This window comes from Diadema antillarum, unplaced genomic scaffold, assembly GCF_040938485.1.
Source record: "Diadema antillarum isolate AM-2024a unplaced genomic scaffold, OU_Dant_1.0 scf00000029, whole genome shotgun sequence".
Lineage (NCBI taxonomy): Eukaryota > Metazoa > Echinodermata > Echinoidea > Diadematoida > Diadematidae > Diadema > Diadema antillarum.
In genome coordinates this window covers 5265152-5286126 of record NW_027270918.1, presented here as the reverse complement: position 1 = coordinate 5286126, position 20975 = coordinate 5265152, and the positions used below count along the sequence as shown (strand labels likewise).

Genomic DNA, 20975 nt, shown 5'->3' with positions numbered 1-20975 from the left:
CTCAAGTTTTGCATACAATTCTTTTGCATCATCCATTCGCTGTGCATCACATGTGTGGTGAGATGTGCGAAAGGTTCCAATCTGCAAAATACCCTGATGTTTAAAGTGCATGTGCAGGAACGGCGCAGCGTTTTCAAAAGTGTGGGGGCCCACTTCCGGGTTTCATGAGCTAACAAAGTGATAACACCTTATGTATTCCTTTGTATGGTGCACAAAAAGTGTGGGGGCCCGAGCCCCCACGGCCCCCATGGCTGCGCCGGCCCTGATGTGTGTGTTTGGGAGGGGGGGGGGGGGGGGTACCAACATCCAAAAGTCACCGCTCCTAAATGTCTGAAGAATGTCTCATTGATAAATTGATAACAAAAATGCATATGAAATGGATCATACATTATGTTTGCAATATGCAATGTATTTTTGTATGCAATAAATGCAATACACAACTTTTATGCCACATCTTTCCACAAAAAGTATCTTTGCCATTAAAGACAAATGATATGTATTCTGCTCATCAAACCCGTTTCTCAAATTGGTTTAGATTACTTGTACGCCCCACATCATATCACCATTCTTGTGGGTACATTTGGCATTTTCTCCATTACCACCCTGTGCAAGGAGAGTGGGACACTGTAATCCATATGTCATGCCTGGACAACATTCTGCAAGTGTGCAGAAGTAATGACCAATGCCAGGGGATCCACTTATGTCGTTGTCACAAATTTCGCAAAGACACAAGATACCCCACAGGTTAACATTGTTAACTATGTTAGCTCATTGCATGACTTCAGCAACACTAACACGTGAGTACTGTGCCACACGTATTGGAGCTCTGCTTATCTTCTTTCTTTTTTTTTCTTTTTTTTTTGGGGGGGGGGGATGGGGGGTGGGTTAACGTGGGTTGACAACACAGATCAAGGTTTGCTTCATTGTGCAATGAAGGCTTGTACGAAGTTCCCGAGGGGTAACTTATAAAATTGGCAAATATTACATTTATTACTAGTTGTCAGAAACCAATGCTATGAGACAGCTAGAGACATTCGTATCAAAAGACACCAGCAAGAAATAGTTGCTAGACGAGTTTCAAATAGTAAAAGAATTATATGCCTGTCAGTCTCGAAAATTTCACATCTCGTGGCCAGCAAATAATGGTCACAACTTCAGATTTGTATTCATATGTAAGTGCTGCTTCGGCCAGCATATACGACTGTACTCTCTGCCTCAGGAAGGTCAAACTAATCCTAGCCACCATCTCTCAACCTTGGGATTGCTTTCAGGTAACTGGGGAAAAAAAATATTAAAAAAAATAAAAAAATAAATAAATAAAAACTCAAAGCCCGTATAGACACTGATCCACATCTTGGCACAAAAAAAAAAGGACCTGAAATCCTTTTCTGAAACGTAAGCCAATACATGAAGGACATCTTTTAAGTTGTTACAAATCTGCAATCAGCGTAGACATAACATTGATATGTATACATACATTGTACACATAAGCAGTACATTATATAAGTGTATTACACAATATATATGTATGTGTATGTGTGTATGTATGTATGTATATATATATATATATATATATATATATATATATATACATATATATATATATATGTTTATATTTATGTGCACAAACACCCACTCACGCACACACGTTATAAGCATGCATATACATATATACATATTACATCATTATGTGTGTGCAGTGGGTGTATGTGAATGCAACACATACATTCTATGCTTACATATTATATGTCTGCATTCAAACTGTTGACCTAGGTTCCACTAATGGCAAATTTTCAATCATGATTGGCAGTTCAGTTTCCTTGGCGACATGAACTCTGCGACGACATCGTCGGTGACCTGCTTTCTCCTCTCCTGGATCTCTCCGACCAAGGACTGGAGGATTGTGATCAGTTCCTTTTTCAGCTCCCCTGTCAGCATTCGGCCACTGCTGTATTCCTGCCAGGGGTACAGACACAAAATGAAATCGTGAAGAACCACACTCATGTGACCTTGTACAAACCAAATCATCACTCTGTGCTCACATTGACTTTAATTCATAGAATAAAGTCAAATTGGCAATCACTCGAATGGCAGCAGTTTCATTAATATTGGACATAGAGTTCATTAAAATAGGTACATGTATTACGATAAAAAGCCTGGGATTCTTACAGTTCCACATATTTTCCCAAAATAGTGATAATTGGTTGCAAGCACATGTGCAAATTACACTGACGCAAATAAGTCATAACTTTTTATCTCTTTGAACAGTTTTTACCTCACTCCTCCCTCAAAAATGAAGAAAAGAAAAAGGAAAGCAAAAAAAAAAAATCATGTTTTGGGTCTATTATTAGCAACTACAAACCCTCTCCACATACATAGTCATCGCTGCTAGGTTATTATAACTCCAGAATAATTTGATATCAAGGATACCATTCATCTTTTTCTCTTTTTAACATTTAATTCAAAAGATGCAAAGTTTGGAAAGCTATTATAAAAATAATGCTATGTCAACACAGTCACTTGGAAAGGATATCCTGTATCTTCCTCCAAAGAAGAACAAAAAATCTTTGAAATATTTCTGTGAACTAATTTTGACCAAAGAAATTATGAAGATTTTTCTTCTTTTTTTTTCAGGACAGTAGACAAAACAACATCATATTTTTAGAAATAGAATTTATAAAAAGAATATAAAGGACCTTACAGAAATTAATCATCTCCTTGGAAACAACGCACTAAAGCTATTTTGAATGCAATGCAAGTTTTGGTATGACCCATACTGTGGAATCCCATCACATTGGTTGCATACTTATATCAACGTATCAACTCATATCAAAGGCAACGGTAATCGGAGAAGGAAGTGATAGACCATATTTCCCTGATTCATAATGGATACCGAAAGGAAAAACCCAGGTGATATAACTATACACCGGACTGGCCAATATGCATTGGGAAAACCCTTTTTACTACTTGCCAGAGATCCTCTAGAGGGCATACTTCTACAACAGACCATTGTACTGAGTACACATTTTTGTTGGATACCATAATTATGTTAATAAGTTGAACACAGGGTACAACATCCAAGCACACTGTACTACAGCTGCCAATGAGGGCCTACTTCCACTAAGCGTTTCCCATGTCATGGTTATATATCATACATCATTGGTCAAACTGAATGGCCTTGTCATAAGCTTAACAACAAGGATTGAAGTATTTATCTACATTTTTGTGCTGAGTACATTGAATCACATTGGAAGCATGTCTTAAATCACAGAAAACAGTTACTGTAAAACAAGGAATGTTCATGTGCATTTCAATTTCGCAAACTTTGAGAAAGCCAAAAAAGTTCTTGTCTACACTATACGCACTGACGATTAGAAGCAACTTGCGAAAATTTCATGCCGCGAAAAAGGCCGTCGACTCCAATTTGCAAAAATTTCATGACACGAAAATATCATGTTTTACATTTGTCAATTCTATATACACTATAGCATATGAATGCCCTGGTAAAGGCCCAAAAAGTGATATATATATACCACTCTAACATCTAGTTTTACTCTTCCTTGTGAATTATATTACAATTCAACTCTCCTAGCCGAAGTTACAGCATAAGCTGCCTTCCTACCCAGTTTGTACTCAAAGTTAGATAAAATTTGACCATGACAGATTCATCTAAAGTCTGATGAGCCCAATTAAATGTCCTGAAGCATACCTGAGCTGGGTAAAAAAAAAAAAAAAACAAAACATACAGTGGACTCCCCTTGTAACAAAGTCCTCGGGACTGGCATTTTTTTTTTTTTTTTGGTTATATCGAAATTTTGCTATAACAAAACAAATACAAAATACAAAAAAAAAAGAGCGGATGATGTCGCCGCCTTAATTTTCAGTTTATATGAAATGGACATTTAATGCCTCTGGCACCCTTTGGGGCAGAGACAATGAAATGGTATGGAATCTTCAATGACATATGAAATGCAACACTTTTTTTTTTTTTTTTTTCCAGTACATATCATACTCCATTAAAACTGAGCAAGTCATGTGGGCAAAACTGAAGATTCCAAGGGTTTTTCAAGACTGTAGCTTCAGATACTGCAAAGTAAGTCACTGGCACTGACACTCACTCACTCACAGACACACAAACACACAAACATACACACATCCACACACTTTTCCCTGGTATTCTTTTCATTTCCACTTAATTCATTGATATACCATGCACCCACAAACACCATTCTGCTTTTACAACAACATCATTACAAGCGTAGCTGGATTATCATACCTCTTTGATTTCTGCCAATCTGACGTCATCTTCCAGGAAGAACGAGAGATACTGGTAGGAAATATCCACATCACAGTTTCCACCCTTCTCCCGGTGCTCTTCCACCGATGCTCCGCCCCCTGAGAAGGCATACTTGTTGATCTAGGCGGGACACAGACACTCAACGTTTAACCATCTGTGTGCTCTGAGTGCTGATTGGCACACAAACCCTAAAGCATTGCACACATTGTCAAAAGTTCACGGCACTGAAAGGGTTAAAGGCACATCACCTCACAACATGTGCAACTATTATAGCAACAATCAAATTATATAAAACCAGAAATGTCGCTACGGCGACTGGTGTATGCCTCCGCCATAATGCATGGTTCTCCTAACAGGTCTATAGTACAATGCCTTGACAATGTGTGATGACAGTTTCACACAATTGGCAAAATATTAAAATGACAGGTTTGCCACAAATGTGCTGAATGTTCACTTTCCTAGAACTAGGTTCAATTGGATGAATGATTAAAACGTCAGAGTGCGGGTATTTGGGGGAACTGATGATTTTTACTTGATTTTTGACCCTTTTATAAGTTTATGCATTGAGTAATTTTCAAGGTATTGAGAAAAAGTATAATTTCAGTATCAAATGGTAAAATAGTATTATCTAAACCTGGCCTTTGACCTTTGACCCCACAGTTCCAAAGAGAATCACTGTTAGGTAGAACATACATAAATATGTAAGTTTCATAATACCTTGAGTTACTTTTGAGATATGGAGGAAGAAGTGCAATTTAGCACTTTCACTTGACCTTTGACCTTTTGACCTTTGACAAGAAACTTCCCACAGAATATATATTGGGTTATACATGCATACATCATGTTACAAAAAAAAAATCCTTCAGGCATTGCATAAATATAAGGAAAGTAGTGATATTTTGAGGAGTTGACCTTGACCTTTGACCCCCTGACCTTTGACCCATGACCCCCAACTTCCCTAGATAATCACTGCCCATCGGTACATGCATATATGCTAAGTTCCATGAAGATACCTTGAACCATTTGCGAGATATGGAGAAAAACATGAAATTTCAACCTTTTTTTCACAAAATAACCTGTGACCTTTGACCTTTGACCACGTGACCCTAAAATCCAAAAAAAGTATTATCCCCCCAGGATATACCCTCATACCAAGTTTGATGCAAAACCACCTCACGGTTCTTGAGATATCGACAAAAACAAAATGGGACGGACGTATGTACGTACGGACGGACGGACGGACGACCCGAAAACATAATGCCTCCGGCCACTTCGTTGGCGGAGGCATAATAAATAGTAGCAGCTACTCAATGACCATTATTTTTATTGCTGTCTTGGTAATTGCAACAATTGTATCACTCAATAATTATGAATCTGTTCATGAATCAGGGCCTGAGTTCACAGCAGGATAAAATTATCTGTATTCAGTTTCCGGCTTTTGATATGAAAATGCAAGCTAATATGAACAACTACAACAGACATCTAAGCTCTCACAGTGATATCACAAATTCATAAACCTTGTGAGAGTTTCATCAAAAGAAAAATTAAACTAACGGCAAGGAAATAGCCAAAAGATAATAATAAAATGAGTAGAATGTTACAATGTCTGTCTTTTATGGGTCATTAAGTTACCAAACATGTAAAATAACATCCTATGGGCAAAAAGATAATAACTGCTGTGTTACTCATGTAACTGAAATAACACTAAAACAATAGAAGGTTAACGTAGTTACAAATACACCATATTTGCCTGCATAAGAGAGTGGGTGAAGTAAGCTTGAAAAGTAAATAATTTGAATGCAGTTCATTTTGGCACCGGCTTGTTTGACAGCCAAACAACAGCTCTCGTATCATCTGTCATAGATCGATAGCATTTAAAGGGCAGAGTCAGATGTAGTCACATTTCGTAGGTTTTACGCCTTTCTCTCAAGAAATGCTCCCCTTACCTTTGTCTTGATTTGCTTGGGTGTGTCGGTGAGGAAGATGGATGAGTTTGGATCGCTGGCACTCATCTTAGTCTGAGCTCCTTGCAGTGCTGGGAAGAATGTGGAATGGATGAGGGCGGGCTTCGGGTAGCCTAGCCGTGGTGCTACATCCCTCGTCATCCTGAAGTAGGGATCCTGAATACATAAATGAAATTTGATTTGTACATGAAGATTATGTTTCATAAATGAAAATTTGATTTGGAGATGAAGATTTGATTCATAAATAAAGAACTAATTTGCAAATGCAGATTTGTTTCATAAATACGGTCTTGTTTTCATAACAATGAACTTTCTTCTGAAATAAAGATTATGATTTGTACGCAATGATTTGTAAATTAACATTGAATACCTAGTGTACATTTGATTTGTAAAGTATTAAAAAAATGATTCTTAATTAAAGATTTGATTTTTATTATCAATAACGATTTGATTCAATAATGATTTGATTTTTTTAGATGACAGTTTCAGAAGTGAATTTACCCCTGGACTTGATAGTTTAAGTTGTGAATGAGCGATAATGTACCTGGTCTATTGCGCATGGGATGAGGCAAGGAATGTCCTTCTTGGTGCCAAATATTGCTGGGAAGGAGTTGCTGAAGGACGGGGATGCCTGAGTAGCCGGGAAGCTGATCTTTCCTGCACAGGAAATAAACGGTCCAAACACTCATCAGTATGCTACGTTTGAGGTTTTATATATCTAGCCTCAAATCAACATCTGGTGTATTCAAATGCACTTCACAGCTAGTATACATTGTCATTCATTGGTATGCCTTGCCCAATTTTTAACAGCATCTCTGTAACTCTTTAGGATACACACAAATTATTCCATACATGTGATACCCACAACAATCAACATCTGTAGGGCTTAAATCCATATCAGGGCAATTACCCCCCAGCTAAATACTGGTTGGTGATAAGGTTAGAGTATAGATTTGGGTTACGGTTAGGGTTTGGGTAAGGGTTAGGATTAGGATTAGGTTCAGGATTAGGATTAGGATTAGGATTAGGGCGAGGGTCAGGGTAAGGATCCAGGGTAATTGCCCAGGGGGTAATTGCCCTAGACCCCCTAAATCTAAATTCTTCCAGGGTAGAGCCCCTTTTCTAAAGGCAACAAGGAAAAGTAGAAATTACGCGGTGCGTAATATATGTCCCCGCCGGAAGTAGCATTTTGTAGCAAAATGTGCAATATAGGTTAAAAAATCAAGGTCAAAGGTCAAAGAAGTCAAAGGTCAAAATTCTGTGTAAAAGTTTTGAAGCCCTCACCTAGTGCCATCACATAAAGCAAACGGAATCGAAATCGGGTTAGAAATGGTGAAGGAGTAGCATTTTATAGCCAATGTACAATACAGGTCAAAAATCAAGGTCAAAGGTCAAAAAAGTCAAAAGTCAAAATTCTGTGTAAAGTTTTGAAGCCCTCACCTAGTGCCATCACATAAAGCAAACGGAATCGAAATCGGGTTAGAAATGGTGAAGGAGTAGCATTTTGTAGCCAATGTACAATACAGGTCAAAATCAAGGTCAAAGGTCAAAGAAGGCAAAGGTCAAAATTCTGTGTAGAAGTTTCGAAGCCCTCACCTAGTGCCATCACATAAAGCAAACGGAATCGAAATCGGGTTAGAAATGGCGAAGGAGTAGCATTTTGTAGCAAAATGTACAATATAGGTCAAAAATCAAGGTCAAAGGTCAAAGAAGGCAAAGGTCAAAATTCTGTGTAGAAGTTTTGAAGCCCTCACCTAGTGCCATCACATAAAGCAAACGGAATCGAAATCGGGTTAGAAATGGCGAAGGAGTAGCATTTTGTAGCAAAATGTACAATATAGGTCAAAAATCAAGGTCAAAGGTCAAAGAAGTCAAAGGTCAAAATTCTGTGTAGAAGTTTTGAAGCCCTCACCTAGTGCCATCATATAAAGCAAACGGAATCGAAATCGGGTTAGAAATGGCGAAGGAGTAGCATTTTGTAGCAAAATGTACAATATAGGTCAAAGGTCAAGGTCAAAGGTCACGACTGAAATTCTGTGTAGAAGTTTCAAAGCTCCCATGTAGTGCTATCATATAAAGCAAACAGAATCAAAATTGGCTCATAAATGACAGAGAAGTAGCAAATTGAAGATTTTGATCACACACGGACGCACACACGGACACACGGACGGACGGACGGACGGACGGACGGACGGACACACGGACACACACACGTACGGAGCCCGTTTCATAGTCCCCTGCTCGAACTCGTTCGGCGGGGACAAATTAAAAGGGCATCAAAATTTCTATAGCCAAAGACTGATCTAGAGCTCTAGGGTATCCCATGCCATGTCCATAGCAGCCTTGGATTGAGGTATGCCCTGAGCTACTGATATAAGTTTGAAGTCCGTGTGGTGGTTAATATGTTTGTCAAATATCATTGGTTTTCATTAAAATAAGCTCCAGCTGGTGTGTAATACCCATAATTTTGCACACAAAAGCAAACAAGCAAGCAAACAAACAAACAAACAAATAGGAATAAAATCAGTTGTGCTGCCCATGATATCATGTCACCATTATACATGCTTACATTATCCTATCAGATTACTATATATTTCACTCTACTTATCACAATAACCCATATAACATGGAAAAATTCTTTGCCATCTTGGACAGCAATTTCTTCATTCCTGGCTTAAAATGCTGTAAGATGGTACACTTTCCATCATCCCTTAATTTTCATATTCTGTGATATTCTACAAAACAGGCAGTCAACATCATATAATGTCAATTCTAGAGATGGTCACTTACCTATACAGTCACTGTCTCCAAATCCAAATATACCCTTCACCTGGTTGTATGTGACACATTTTTGCACTTTCAGCATGTTTCTGTAGAACTCTGGGCAAGATCTGTGAAGAATTAAATATTATCACTATGGCTCATTTTCATATTCTGAACTTTCACACAATTCAAATTCATTCACAAAGCTACCATATATGTGTGTGTTTGCAACTGTTAAGCCATTCTTTACAGATACTATAAAACTTAATTTGAATGGGATGCATACTTTCCAAGTATTTTTCATGCATCTTATTTTCTGCACATGTTTCAAATTGTAAACCAGACTCTTACGTAATGATAGCAATTCTTACTAGAATGGCAACGTCTCACAGTGACAGTTAATCAAGAAGCAGAACTTGTCATTACCAATTCACTTTCCCTTCCAGTAAGAGTTACTATCACAGAAACTTTTTGTGAAATGGAGCCGACATCAATGTTGGAATTAGACGGTGCTTTCAAGATTTCATACAGAATTAACTTGGTCTCAAGACCAATTAACCACACCAATGTTCAGTAAACAGAAGTACATTCCATTTGCACTTATTGTCAATACCTCATGTTATTACCCTTTCATTATAAGTATCATCTTGCAATGCAAACTATCAGTATAACAAGTACGAGATGAACATCACTTTGATGACATGTACCATATGTCAAGCTTAGAAGAACAAAAGAAGGGTGTAGAACGTCTGCAGTCTGTGAACTTCTCTTTCCTTCTATTGCGTTTGAGATTTCACAATGAGGGATACAACCACTACTCACCCAATGTACTGCATGTCTGAGAAGATGAACGTCTTGTTGACGTCAAAGCCACAGGAGATGATGTCCTTGGCATTCTCGTAGGCCAGCTTCAGAGCCTCCTCAGCCTTCAGGTCCTTCCACAAGAACTTCTCATCGTCCGTCAACTGAATCACAAGGGGCACATTGAACACATCCTGTAGCCATCTGTAAAATGAAATTTGTAAATATGAACTGCACAAACAAAAGGACACATAACCAAGTAAATAAACAAAACACAGTAGTTCACTTTACCTTTGACCATCTAAAATTTGACATTTATATTTTTATGTAACTTTACTAAACTGCATAAAATGGGGACTGAGCTTTTGATGTTAACAGAATCTTCATCAGAGGTAAAATGACAGACACAAAAAATAAGCAAACCAAGCATACACTTTACTTAACTGCATCTAAGACATACAATGGGATCAAAATGGATGCTGAGGCAGACTATGTCATGACATAAACGGTCGGTTTGTTGACATCATCCAGGGATGAAATACAAAATGTATTTTTTAAAGCTACATATCAGATTCAAAAGAGCAAGCCCAAAGCTGATGAATTTGCAGGATGACTTACCCGTGTGTAAATATTAATACAGCCAGAGATTAATGAAGCCTCTCCAAATACACATAAACTACATGAGATACCAAGTCTTGATGATACAGATACACACACACATACCCCAATATGTGTTTCATTGTTGTGCATCTGCATAGCTCGCAAGATATTTTGACATGTGTCCTCACACAATGAGGGAACTCCTTCATACATGGATCATGTTACAAACAGGACAATTTGCAAATCAGTTCCATGACATTTGCTCCTGCAACAAGTGCTCCCATGATATATCTGCACGCTAAGCCAAACATAAATTCTATCCACAAACATAACCCTAATCCTAATCATAATCCTCACATTAAACTATAGCTAAAACCCTACCATAACCCTAACCTTAACCCTAAATCCTCGGAGAAACTGGGGCAACTGTTGCAGGAACATATGTCATTTCACCTTGCAAATCGTATCATCAACTCTATCCTGAAAAACCAACTTACTTGGTGAAAATGAATGGGATCAGGTGACCAACATGCATTGAAGTTGACGAGGGGCCTCTTCCAGTGTACAGGAAGAATGGCTTCTTGGCTTCATATCGTGTCAGGATCTGATGGACATCCCTGACATGGAAATAAAAAATAAAAGCACTTTTGACCTCTCTGTGATTATCGCATACAACATGCTACATTATCATCACGCAGTGAACCAACCAATAGGGTATCACAAGACGGACTGGACACAAACATATTCCTTCGCATTATTACACAGTGACAATGCCAAATAAATATAAGAGACATGTAGCGGCAGAAGTGTGATTTTCCTCTGTATTTGACTTATAATGCCTACACTCATTCAGAATAATGAGAGGTCAGTAGAGGAGACCTGATATGTATATAGTTAAAATATGTTATGACAGAGGTCAAAAGTGGACAGACCGTGTCAAATGACGGATCACAAAGGGGACTCTGCCGAACCCAGTGCACTTAGCACCACTGTGGCACTGTTTCAAGTGGTTTCACTTCTAGAAATTTTCTTTTTTTAATATATAATTTGTATAGAGAAAAGGGAGAATTGGTTTCAAACAGGTGAAACCTCTGACACTTCTTCACTGTGCAACTATCGGTGATAGAAGGCAGTCAGAACCAACGACGCAGTGGAGGCTACAAAAATACAGTATGGGACTGTATGGCAACAATTGACTGGGGTTCTCAAACAGTTAGTAAGTTGAGATAGAAGTTCAATACTTTTTATTTCAGCCACATATCAATGGTTGTCGTAACTCAATTGTGATATAAGAAGAAATGTTTGCTTGTCATCATGACTTGATATGATTAAAGGCGGGCTGTATATTTTGTACAGTCTCAGTAGTACAGTTTTACAGCAATTTGTATGTTAAATCTCAATTATTTGAAGGAGATTCACACACACACACACACACACACATAATTCCATGCATTGTTATGACTGTATGCAATGATTATAAACACTCCGTTAATCTACTCTAGCACAAAACTACATTAGGTGTGAACAGAAATATAGCTTACATACCAATACTACTCCTGTATTGTTTGAATCTGACAAACATACGATGGGAAACTACCCTCAGAGCTAAATACCAAGCCACATGCTGATTTATGCAAAGGTTCAGAATTGTTTCCTCTGTAATAAGCACATCTCACCTCTGGGAAAAGAAGATACCCCTCCTGAGGAAGCGATGCGGTTTGTGACCAGTGATCTTCTCAAACCGGTCCAAGAGGGCCTGATCAATCTTTGTACTGCCAAAGCGCTCTGCAACAACACAAATCAATGTCAAAAGGGAAAAGAAAAAAAGAAAAAACATTTTTCATCACTTGAGCAGATAGTACTCTTCAAGGACAGATGACAGGTACCTTTGCTTTCTCTGATTTTCTTCATGAATCAATTGATTTAAAACATAAACAATAATTTGACACAGGGTGACAAATATAACACACTGGGTGATTTTTTAGCACTGTCAATGTATGGCACTAAGTTACATTACATGGCCCACATCAGTATTATTGTCATGCTTTTGCTGATTACCATATTACATACAGTGTATTTGATGCACTACGTGTACTGTAAAAGTGGATGTTTTCGTACGACTAATTTTTCGCGCTTTGCCAGGTCAGAAGAGTTTCACGTGTTTTTAATTCCGCGGAATCAAGACATCATGCACAGGAACACAAGGCAAGCAAAAATATTTGCGTGCTTTTATTTTTGCGCTGGTTTCTGGTTGCGCGAAATGCGCGGAAATTTCCACTTTTACAGTATGCCCTACTGCCACTATGAAGTTTCCTGGTACTTACAATTGATGAATGTGTTCTATTTAATACAAGAAACAAAAAAAAAAATAAAAAAAAAAACACAGAAAACTTACTTATAAGCTTGTCATAATCCACCCCCTTGTCTGATGTAGTGCTAACAGTCCACGGATCCACTATTTGGCCATCATCTTCCTCCCCCTCTGGGTTTGTGGGAGCGCTTCCTTCCGACACCGTCATTTCCTCCATTTTGGCATCCACACTTTGTTCTTCAGCAGCCATCCTTAGCTTAACCACAGGATCTACAATGAACACAAGTCATTTATAGCTAATAATTAGTAAAATTCAAGGACATTTTTATATGGGTCCAATGTTTTAGACAGCCAGGGTCACATAAAAACATTCAGATGAGTATTGAAGTGTACACACGTGCACCCACACACACACACACACACACAAACAACAACAACAACAATAACAACAACAACCGGCTCCACCTTTTTTTTAAAACATAAACACAATGTATTTCTGCTTTAAACACTGAAGAAGAGCAATGAGAAAAGTTCTAGCTTTGAAGGGACTACCCGTACCATAAAGATGGTTGAATCAAGCAAGCTGGCAGTGATATTATGATTGACAGAAATGTTAAAGTCCTTGAATAAATATGATCTTGATGTGACACAAGAAGTACTACACACCAAACATTGAACCAGAGGACAATTGAAAATGTCATGTATTCCAAGGACCATTAAGACATTTATATTAAAAAAAACCTTTCTTTCACAAATTCATAAAAACACAAAAGTCTTCATAATCACAATATCAAAGGCCCAAGCATATAAGTTAATTTGATATATCTACATATTCATAAACAGAAAGATACTTGATGCTAACACATGCCTAGTTATTTTGAAGACACAAAATCTAGTTCTTGAAAGTTGAGGTACTGAATGCCTACATTCAGTTTCTACCATAGCCCATAAGTAGCACAATCAAATCATATGGGATATAACACAGAGTGCAATTTTATGATGCAAGACTGGTGAAAATTGGGGTTGAGCCAACTCTGGTAGCACTGGTGATCTAGTACATGATGTAGCTGCCCTACGGAAGTCTACAAATGTATATGGATTTTGGCAGAGCAAAGTATTGTAAGTTTAATGGACTAGGTACTGATTCAGTATTGTTCATACTATACTTTTTTTTTTTTTGAGAAACCCTCTGCACTATATCACAACAAACCAGAAATAGCAACTGATTGACAAATTGCCCTACAACGACGTATATAATTTGTCGATGTAGGGCAATTTGTCAATCAGTTGCAATGAAAACATCTCAACGGAAGAATTTCATGAATTTGAAAAACTACAAAGAGTAAAAACATCTTTGAATTAATGGAACCTCTCTGGACTGCTTTACTGTTTCTGAATGTTGAGTGAGATTTGCATATTTGGCACTGAAAATGCATAAAGACATGGAAAAAAAATGTCAGTAAGCGAGCCAATATCTGGATGATCATCGATAATTACCATAAATAATAGAAATTCAGAGAAATGATGTCTGGATAACTGAGGGGGTTGGACTGCAGGGGCAGATCCAGGAATTCCATAAAGGGGAGGTGCCCTTGCAAAATTAAAGGAGGGCGCATGCACGTAAAGTATACTACCGGACAGATACTGTTGTTCTGTTTCAGTAGGCCTACATGTAAAACCAGTAGGCCTACACTTGCCTTCCATGGATGGCCACAACTTCAACTACATAGTAGAGAAGCACTCTGAGAGCACAGACCTCTGCCAAGCAGCTCATTGCCACCACTGATCTTTTTCTTCCATAGATATCAGTGATTTCCACTGAACACTAGCACTCATACGTATATGCATGCTGAAAGTTAAAACCAATTTCCCAATATAGAAGCCTTTAAATTGTTACATCATCAACCTCCAGGGCAGCTGCGCGGTGCACCTCGCCCCAGCAGAAACCTAAGCACACACTTTACTTAGTGCACATTAGAAAACCTCAAAAATGCGCATCTTGAATTCCCAAGTTCATTGACCCTACCAACCTGCCAAAATATAGTGAAAATCCTTCATAAAATCTACAAAAATTCCTGGATCATTACAAAAATTTAATCATCTGTTTTACTTGTGTCATTCACAACCTTTCCTGTAAAGTTTAATCCAAATCCATTCATTACTTTTTGAGCTACTTTGCACACTGACAAACAAACAAATGGCAAGAAAAACATTTATAACCTCCTCCCTTGGCGGAGGTACCAATAGATGATGAATTGTTGATATTGAATTTCAAGAACAGCCAGCCATGCTATTGAGCTTCTTTTTTTTTTTCTAACTGGCTTATATAGTTATAAACTTATGTGCAGTAGAATCAAACCTGATCTTTATGCATGAACATGGTAAGATTGTGTTACTATAACTAGAACTACTAGTATGGTTGGGTGTTCATAATACCGGCCACCTAACGTTTTTCTTTCAATAGAAACGTGAAAAATCTCACAATTTGCCTGAAATTTTACTCACGTGTGGAAAAAATACTCCGGATTCACAAGCGCGCACTGAAAATGCGATCTGAGGTACGCGCTCTAGATGGTGGCTTCGAACACGTGAGGTGTCATTTTTTCCGCACTCAGTTGCCCTGTTCATTTCAACCGACCACCCTGACAATACGTATAAAGGGCACTTAAATGCGTTTTTTCGACAGGCCGCTGTTTTTTTCTAGCCGTCATTTTTTTCCCAATAATATTTAAATATATTTTGAATCCTTCGATATTACTTTTGAAGGACTGTTTGATGAATTTGAATTGATTTTCATTAGGAAACTTTTCATCGTAATTGAAATAAATTAGATGAGTCGGTTCGTTTTTTCACATTCATTTCTCGTTTCTGCTTCAACTCGTACGGTCGTAGCGGGCGACAAAATAATTATGCCATGTGTATGTGTAACGTGTGTGCACGATCGTACAAGCGGCGGTGACAATTTTGCGGTCAAAATCGTCAAATTTATTACGGAAGGATACTCTACATCTAACAACGAGTCAGCAAAGGTAGGCCACTGCCGGCCTAGCTATATGTAGTTACACGATAAATCTTATTCGATTTTGCTAAATTTCGTTAATTTAGAGGGAATACTTATTTGTTTTCGCCTCATTTTACTCTGTAGCATAGCCCAGTGAAGAATCGAACACCGTTGCGCATAGTCCCATGCGTACATTTTCTTTCTGTACGCGCAATGCCATTATAGTGCGCAGTCGGTTGATATAGTCTGTAGACCCGGTTCAACACCTACCATACTACTAGTATGGTAGGTGTCCAACCTACCGACCGGGTCCATAACGACCAGCCGCGCATTATAATGGCATTGCGCGTACAGAAAGAAAATGTACGCATGGGACTACGCGCAACGGTGTTCGATTCTTCACTGGGCTACGCTACCGAGTAAAATGAGACGAAAACAAATAAGTATTCCCTATAAATTAACGAAATTTAGCAAAATCGAATAAGATTTATCGTGTAACTACATATAACTAGGCCTACATTTGCTGACTCGTTGTTAGATGTAGAGTATCCTTCCGTAATAAATTTGACGATTTTGACCGCAAAATTGTCACCGCCGCTTGTACGATCGTGCACACACGTTACACATATACATGACATAAACATTTTGTCGCCCGCTACGACCGTACGAGTTGATGCAGAAACGAGAAATGAATGTGAAACAACAAACCGACTCATCTAATTTATTTCAATTACGAGGAAAAGTTTCCTAATGAAAATCAAGTCAAATTCATCAAACAGTCCTTCAAAAGTAATATCGAAGGATTCAAAATATATTCAAATATTATTGGAGAAAAAATGACGGCTAGAAAAAAACAGCGGCCTGTCGAAAAAACGCATTTAAGTGCCCTTTATACGCATTGTCAGGGTGGTCGGTTGAAATGAACAGGGCAACTGAGTGCGGAAAAAATGACACCCCACGCGTTCGAAGCCGCCATCTAAGAGCGCGTACCTCAGATCGCATTTTCAGTGCGCGCTTGTGAATCCGGAGTATTTTCTCCACACGTGAGTAAAATTTCAGTCAAATTGTGAGATTTTTCACGTTTCTATTGATAGAAAAACGTTAGGTGTCCGGTATTATGAACACCCAACCATACTACTACAGGAGTACTAGTAGTAGACTTCTAAGTTCTAATGTCAAATGTTGACTAAAAGATTGGTCTGTATCTGGTTGTCAGGGATATGTTCCGCAGAGACTGCATCTGGCTTCACAGAATCTGGCTTCACAGAATCCCCTCCTAAATTATATGGAGGAGAGCGATAACGTCCAAAAAAAATAATAATAATAATAATAAAAAGACTCCTCCAGACAGACAGATCTTTCTGTCTAAATTTATGTCAAATTTAATGTGGCCTCAGCTCAGTGCTAGGCTAGGCCAGGTTGGGAGCAGCAGGAGGTTCCCCTTGTTTATGTTTCCAGTTACACAGTTGTGTACTTTAAAAGATGACATGTGTGCAGCGCTGCCAGGTCCCAACAGAGCAAAATCACCAAAAGGCTTGTAAAAAATCACCAAAAGCCATCAAAAATCACCAAATTTGGAAAAGCGTAGGTAAGGCTTCAATTTCAAGACAAGATTATGTCAATAAACCTATATTGGCCCATTCTCAGTAAAAGCGTTCAAATACGGAATTTTGGTGTCGCCGACATTCCATGACAGTTTGCAGTTCCTTGAAACCTATTAGATACTATTTAAATGTTTATAATATATCACGAGGACTTTATTTGTTAAAAATAAACACGATCAAATGCGGTTGTCTGCCTTATTGTATAAAATTTTGCTGTTAAACTTCGTTAAGACCCCCAAAATGCAGTGTCGCCGGCTATTTCAGAATTATGTTTTATTGCTCCTCTCCGTCCACAAACACACTTTCCAAATATCATTTTCATGGACGATGAGCATATCATATGTGCTAATCACAATACTCAAAAAGTTCCAAAATTGTTATTGACTTCTTTTTTTATAGCCTTTTGAAACCTGTCGCCAAGTTCACCGCCAGATACGTTACCAGTTTTTTTAGTGTTACAGCATTGCGAAAATAACAAGACTATGCAATGACCCTGTGTATATGAAACCCTGAGGATATACTTCATACATTGCAAGTACTTAGATTTTTTGTGCAACAGCTCTTTTTTGAGAATACGGTACAATGTTTGAAATATCGGTTTTCTACACTTTTATTTGGACAGATACGTGACATACTTTTCACGCCACCCACTGCGACAGATATTGCAATGTCAGACAAATTGTATATTACTCCTCGGAATGACGCATCGATTCAACATTAAAGTTTAGTACAAGTGAGAAATATTTGGTAGATATCGCTCTCATAATAATATGATCGACCATATACGTTACCACAGATACGTTACCCCAGATACGTGACCGAATTTTGCTCATTGGTCTTGTGCTTTCTGGGGATCAAATCTGGTCAAAATTCATCCCTACACATTACATGCTTCGTTTTGTTGGACCTCAGGATTATATTCTTACACCAAAAGGACAGAGAGGTGAAAAAGATCAACACGTCCACATGATTTTTTTTTCTGCGTCAGTGTCTCACAACTTAATGCCAAGTTTTCCGACAGATACGTTACCACATAATCAAAATGCTGAAAAGAAATTGTAAATGTTTTTACAAACAAATTGTTGTGTGCTCATAAACTCCAAAGTTCTATTCTATAAAACCCAGCCACTTTCATATTCTATGCAACAACTTTGAACGTTTATTTTACAAGACGAAGCTAAGATTCAGCATATCAGTTTTTTGCTTTTCAGATTTAGCAGATAATTATATACGTTACGTATAATTCAGGGCACCCACGGTGACAAATAATGTTATGTAAAACAAAGTGTTCATAAAACAATTCTGCATAGAATGACGCTTCCATAAAAAATTAAAGTTATGTTCAAATGAAGAATATTCAGTAGAAATTGCTCTGTAACTTCACCGACAGATTCATTTACGGTACGCCAGATACGTTACCAAACTTTAAAAGAGTAAAAAGTAGTTTATGAAACGCTTCCGAGAAAAGTTTCAGTGTTCTGTTGCATATTTATTCTAGTGTTTTTCAACATATGAAGAACTACTCAAGATTCATTGATAAGTTGAACAATTATTTATTCATTTTGATTAAAAGGGATGAGCCACATACGTTACCATAGGTCAAACAACTGTTTAGCATATCGAGTTCATAGAGACTGTTCCTACTTCCTTCTAAGTGCCTGCAAAAATATATTTTTTAAACCTTGTTTGCATTATCCATCAAAACTTAATGAATATTTATAGTCAGATGGATAAATACATTCAGACGTAAGATGAGAATATTCTGTGAATGAAGAACTCAGCTTTCACATTTAGGGCTCTTTTCCACTACATTTCATAGTTTAAATATTACGTACAATGTTTAAAATGGTTAATTTGGGCTTACATCATTCATTTTTACATCAATTCATGAGGTAAATAATTAAACAGGTGATATTTATTAATTCATACACAACTAAAATTATTACTTATATTTTACCAGATACGTTACCAAGGGTGATTCGATGTTTTTCAATAGTTATTTCCCCAGGAAAGCAATTCATATTTGTTTCCTGTGAAATTCCAGATCGGATCGTTCCCTTTGCATGATTTGTGGGATTCGAAACTTTATTTGTAAGCGAAATTTGCTAAAAATACAAAGTGAATTTTAAGGTTATGTTTCATTTCAGCAAAAAGCATATTTCAACCTACCACACAGAAATAATTTCTACCAATTAGCAAGGGATGACAACATTTTTACCTCTTGAAAAACCCCAATATCTTTAGGGGGGACAGATGTCTTTTCCTGAACAGAAATTGGATCAAAACAATAAATTTAATTCAGAGTTAGGAGTCCATTACAACATGTAAATTTGTGGTAACGTATATCTGATTGGTGATCAAAAATCATATATGATGCTCTATTTCAATTCATTTTTACTCAATGAATGGCCATCATTTAGAATGTTCCACTTTTTGTTTCGTATTTGACCGGTTTTGAAGTTTCCGAAAACACATCTTTGAATGTATTACTTTGTGGTTGATTTTTCGGTTTAACTCACATGGAATTGAACACTTAATCTGAGAATGGCCCCTTTATCAAACACTCTGAGCGAGTCTCGGTGCAATTTTCGGCGCGCCGTAGTCACACATACTAAATGCAAAATGTGTACGATGTGTATGGATATGTGAGTGTTTGTGTGTGTCGAGTGACAAAAAAGGGGCACATCTTATGTTTCTACAGGAAATAAGGGGAAAACTTTGGGCAAAATGTATTTTCATTTTCAATTAGTGTGATTATTTTTCATTGGTCTAAAAATCACCAAAAAGTTACCAAAAATCACCAAATTTTGATTTGGTTACCAGGCTAAAATTTTGTCACCAAACAACTTCAAAAATCACCAAATTTCACCCTTTTTGGTTCCCGAAATCACCATCTGGCAACACTGCACTGTGTGGTCAAGGCCAGCTAAGCAAGCTCAAAAGGTGTAAGCATGTCTACCAAGAATTTCTAACGTTAGTATGCTTATTAGGTCTGTCTATACCTGAACAAGAACTCCCTACACACACTACACTAGATGATTGTTCATGTCACACTCATAAAAACACACCACGATCACGACTGCAATGAGCACGAGTCCAGCTGCTACAATAGTTCAGGCTAAACTTCATCTCAATGGCACACCACAATGGCATCATTGGATTCATAGTGCAGTGTTGGACCCGCATAACTTACCAATTCCGGACTAGGCTCTGAATTACAAGACGTCTAATTTTGACCTGTTTTACTCTCAGATTTAGCTGAACAGCACGAAACCGCGAATGACCATCTGGCATCAGCACGTTTCTCTTGCGCAGAGCTTCGGCACAAGCCAGCTAGGCACTCTGGTAGCATGAACTACTCTGCACGTACATACATATGTACATGTGCACACCTTTCTTCCACTCCCACCTAAAACCTTCAATCACTGATCGTATCACGCACTGTCGTGTGTCCATTGTGTGATGCGTGATGAATCATGACTTGTTCTAAGGCTATGTATGGGGAACTCTCACGAAGGCAGCCAGTTTCATGAACATTGCATCAGATTATCATATGTATGAGCAGCTCGAAACTACGTGTATTTAAAGGGATTCCTAACGGTAATTTTTCTCTTGTCCAAGAAAAGCAATGTGA

General features: G+C 37.9%; 1 protein-coding gene across 1 annotated transcript; it reads right to left on the bottom strand.

Annotated features, from left to right (window-relative positions):
- Positions 1-1784: 1784 nt before the first annotated feature.
- LOC139738473 (tryptophan--tRNA ligase, cytoplasmic-like) lies at positions 1785-20683 on the bottom strand. Its single transcript, XM_071649103.1, has 10 exons — positions 20535-20683; positions 12821-13006; positions 12102-12210; positions 10923-11042; positions 9847-10029; positions 9052-9152; positions 6806-6918; positions 6244-6417; positions 4277-4417; positions 1785-1956 (listed from the first exon to the last, which is right to left on the bottom strand). Exons 2-10 carry the CDS (start codon positions 12984-12986, stop codon positions 1798-1800), a joined length of 1266 nt encoding a protein of 421 aa, XP_071505204.1. The 5' UTR covers positions 12987-13006; positions 20535-20683; the 3' UTR covers positions 1785-1797.
- Positions 20684-20975: the final 292 nt, after the last annotated feature.

Excerpts from the sequence above, each read along its gene's own strand:
- LOC139738473 (XM_071649103.1), bottom strand. The coding sequence starts at position 12,986 with ATGGCTGCTGAAGAACAAAGTGTGGATGCCAAAATGGAGGAAATGACG. Across the intron at positions 11,043-12,101 it reads GGTATCTTCTTTTCCCAGAG|GGATGTCCATCAGATCCTGA; the intron begins GTGAGATGTGCT and ends TTTCCATGTCAG. Across the intron at positions 6,919-9,051 it reads TGGAGACAGTGACTGTATAG|GAAAGATCAGCTTCCCGGCT; the intron begins GTAAGTGACCAT and ends TTTCCTGTGCAG.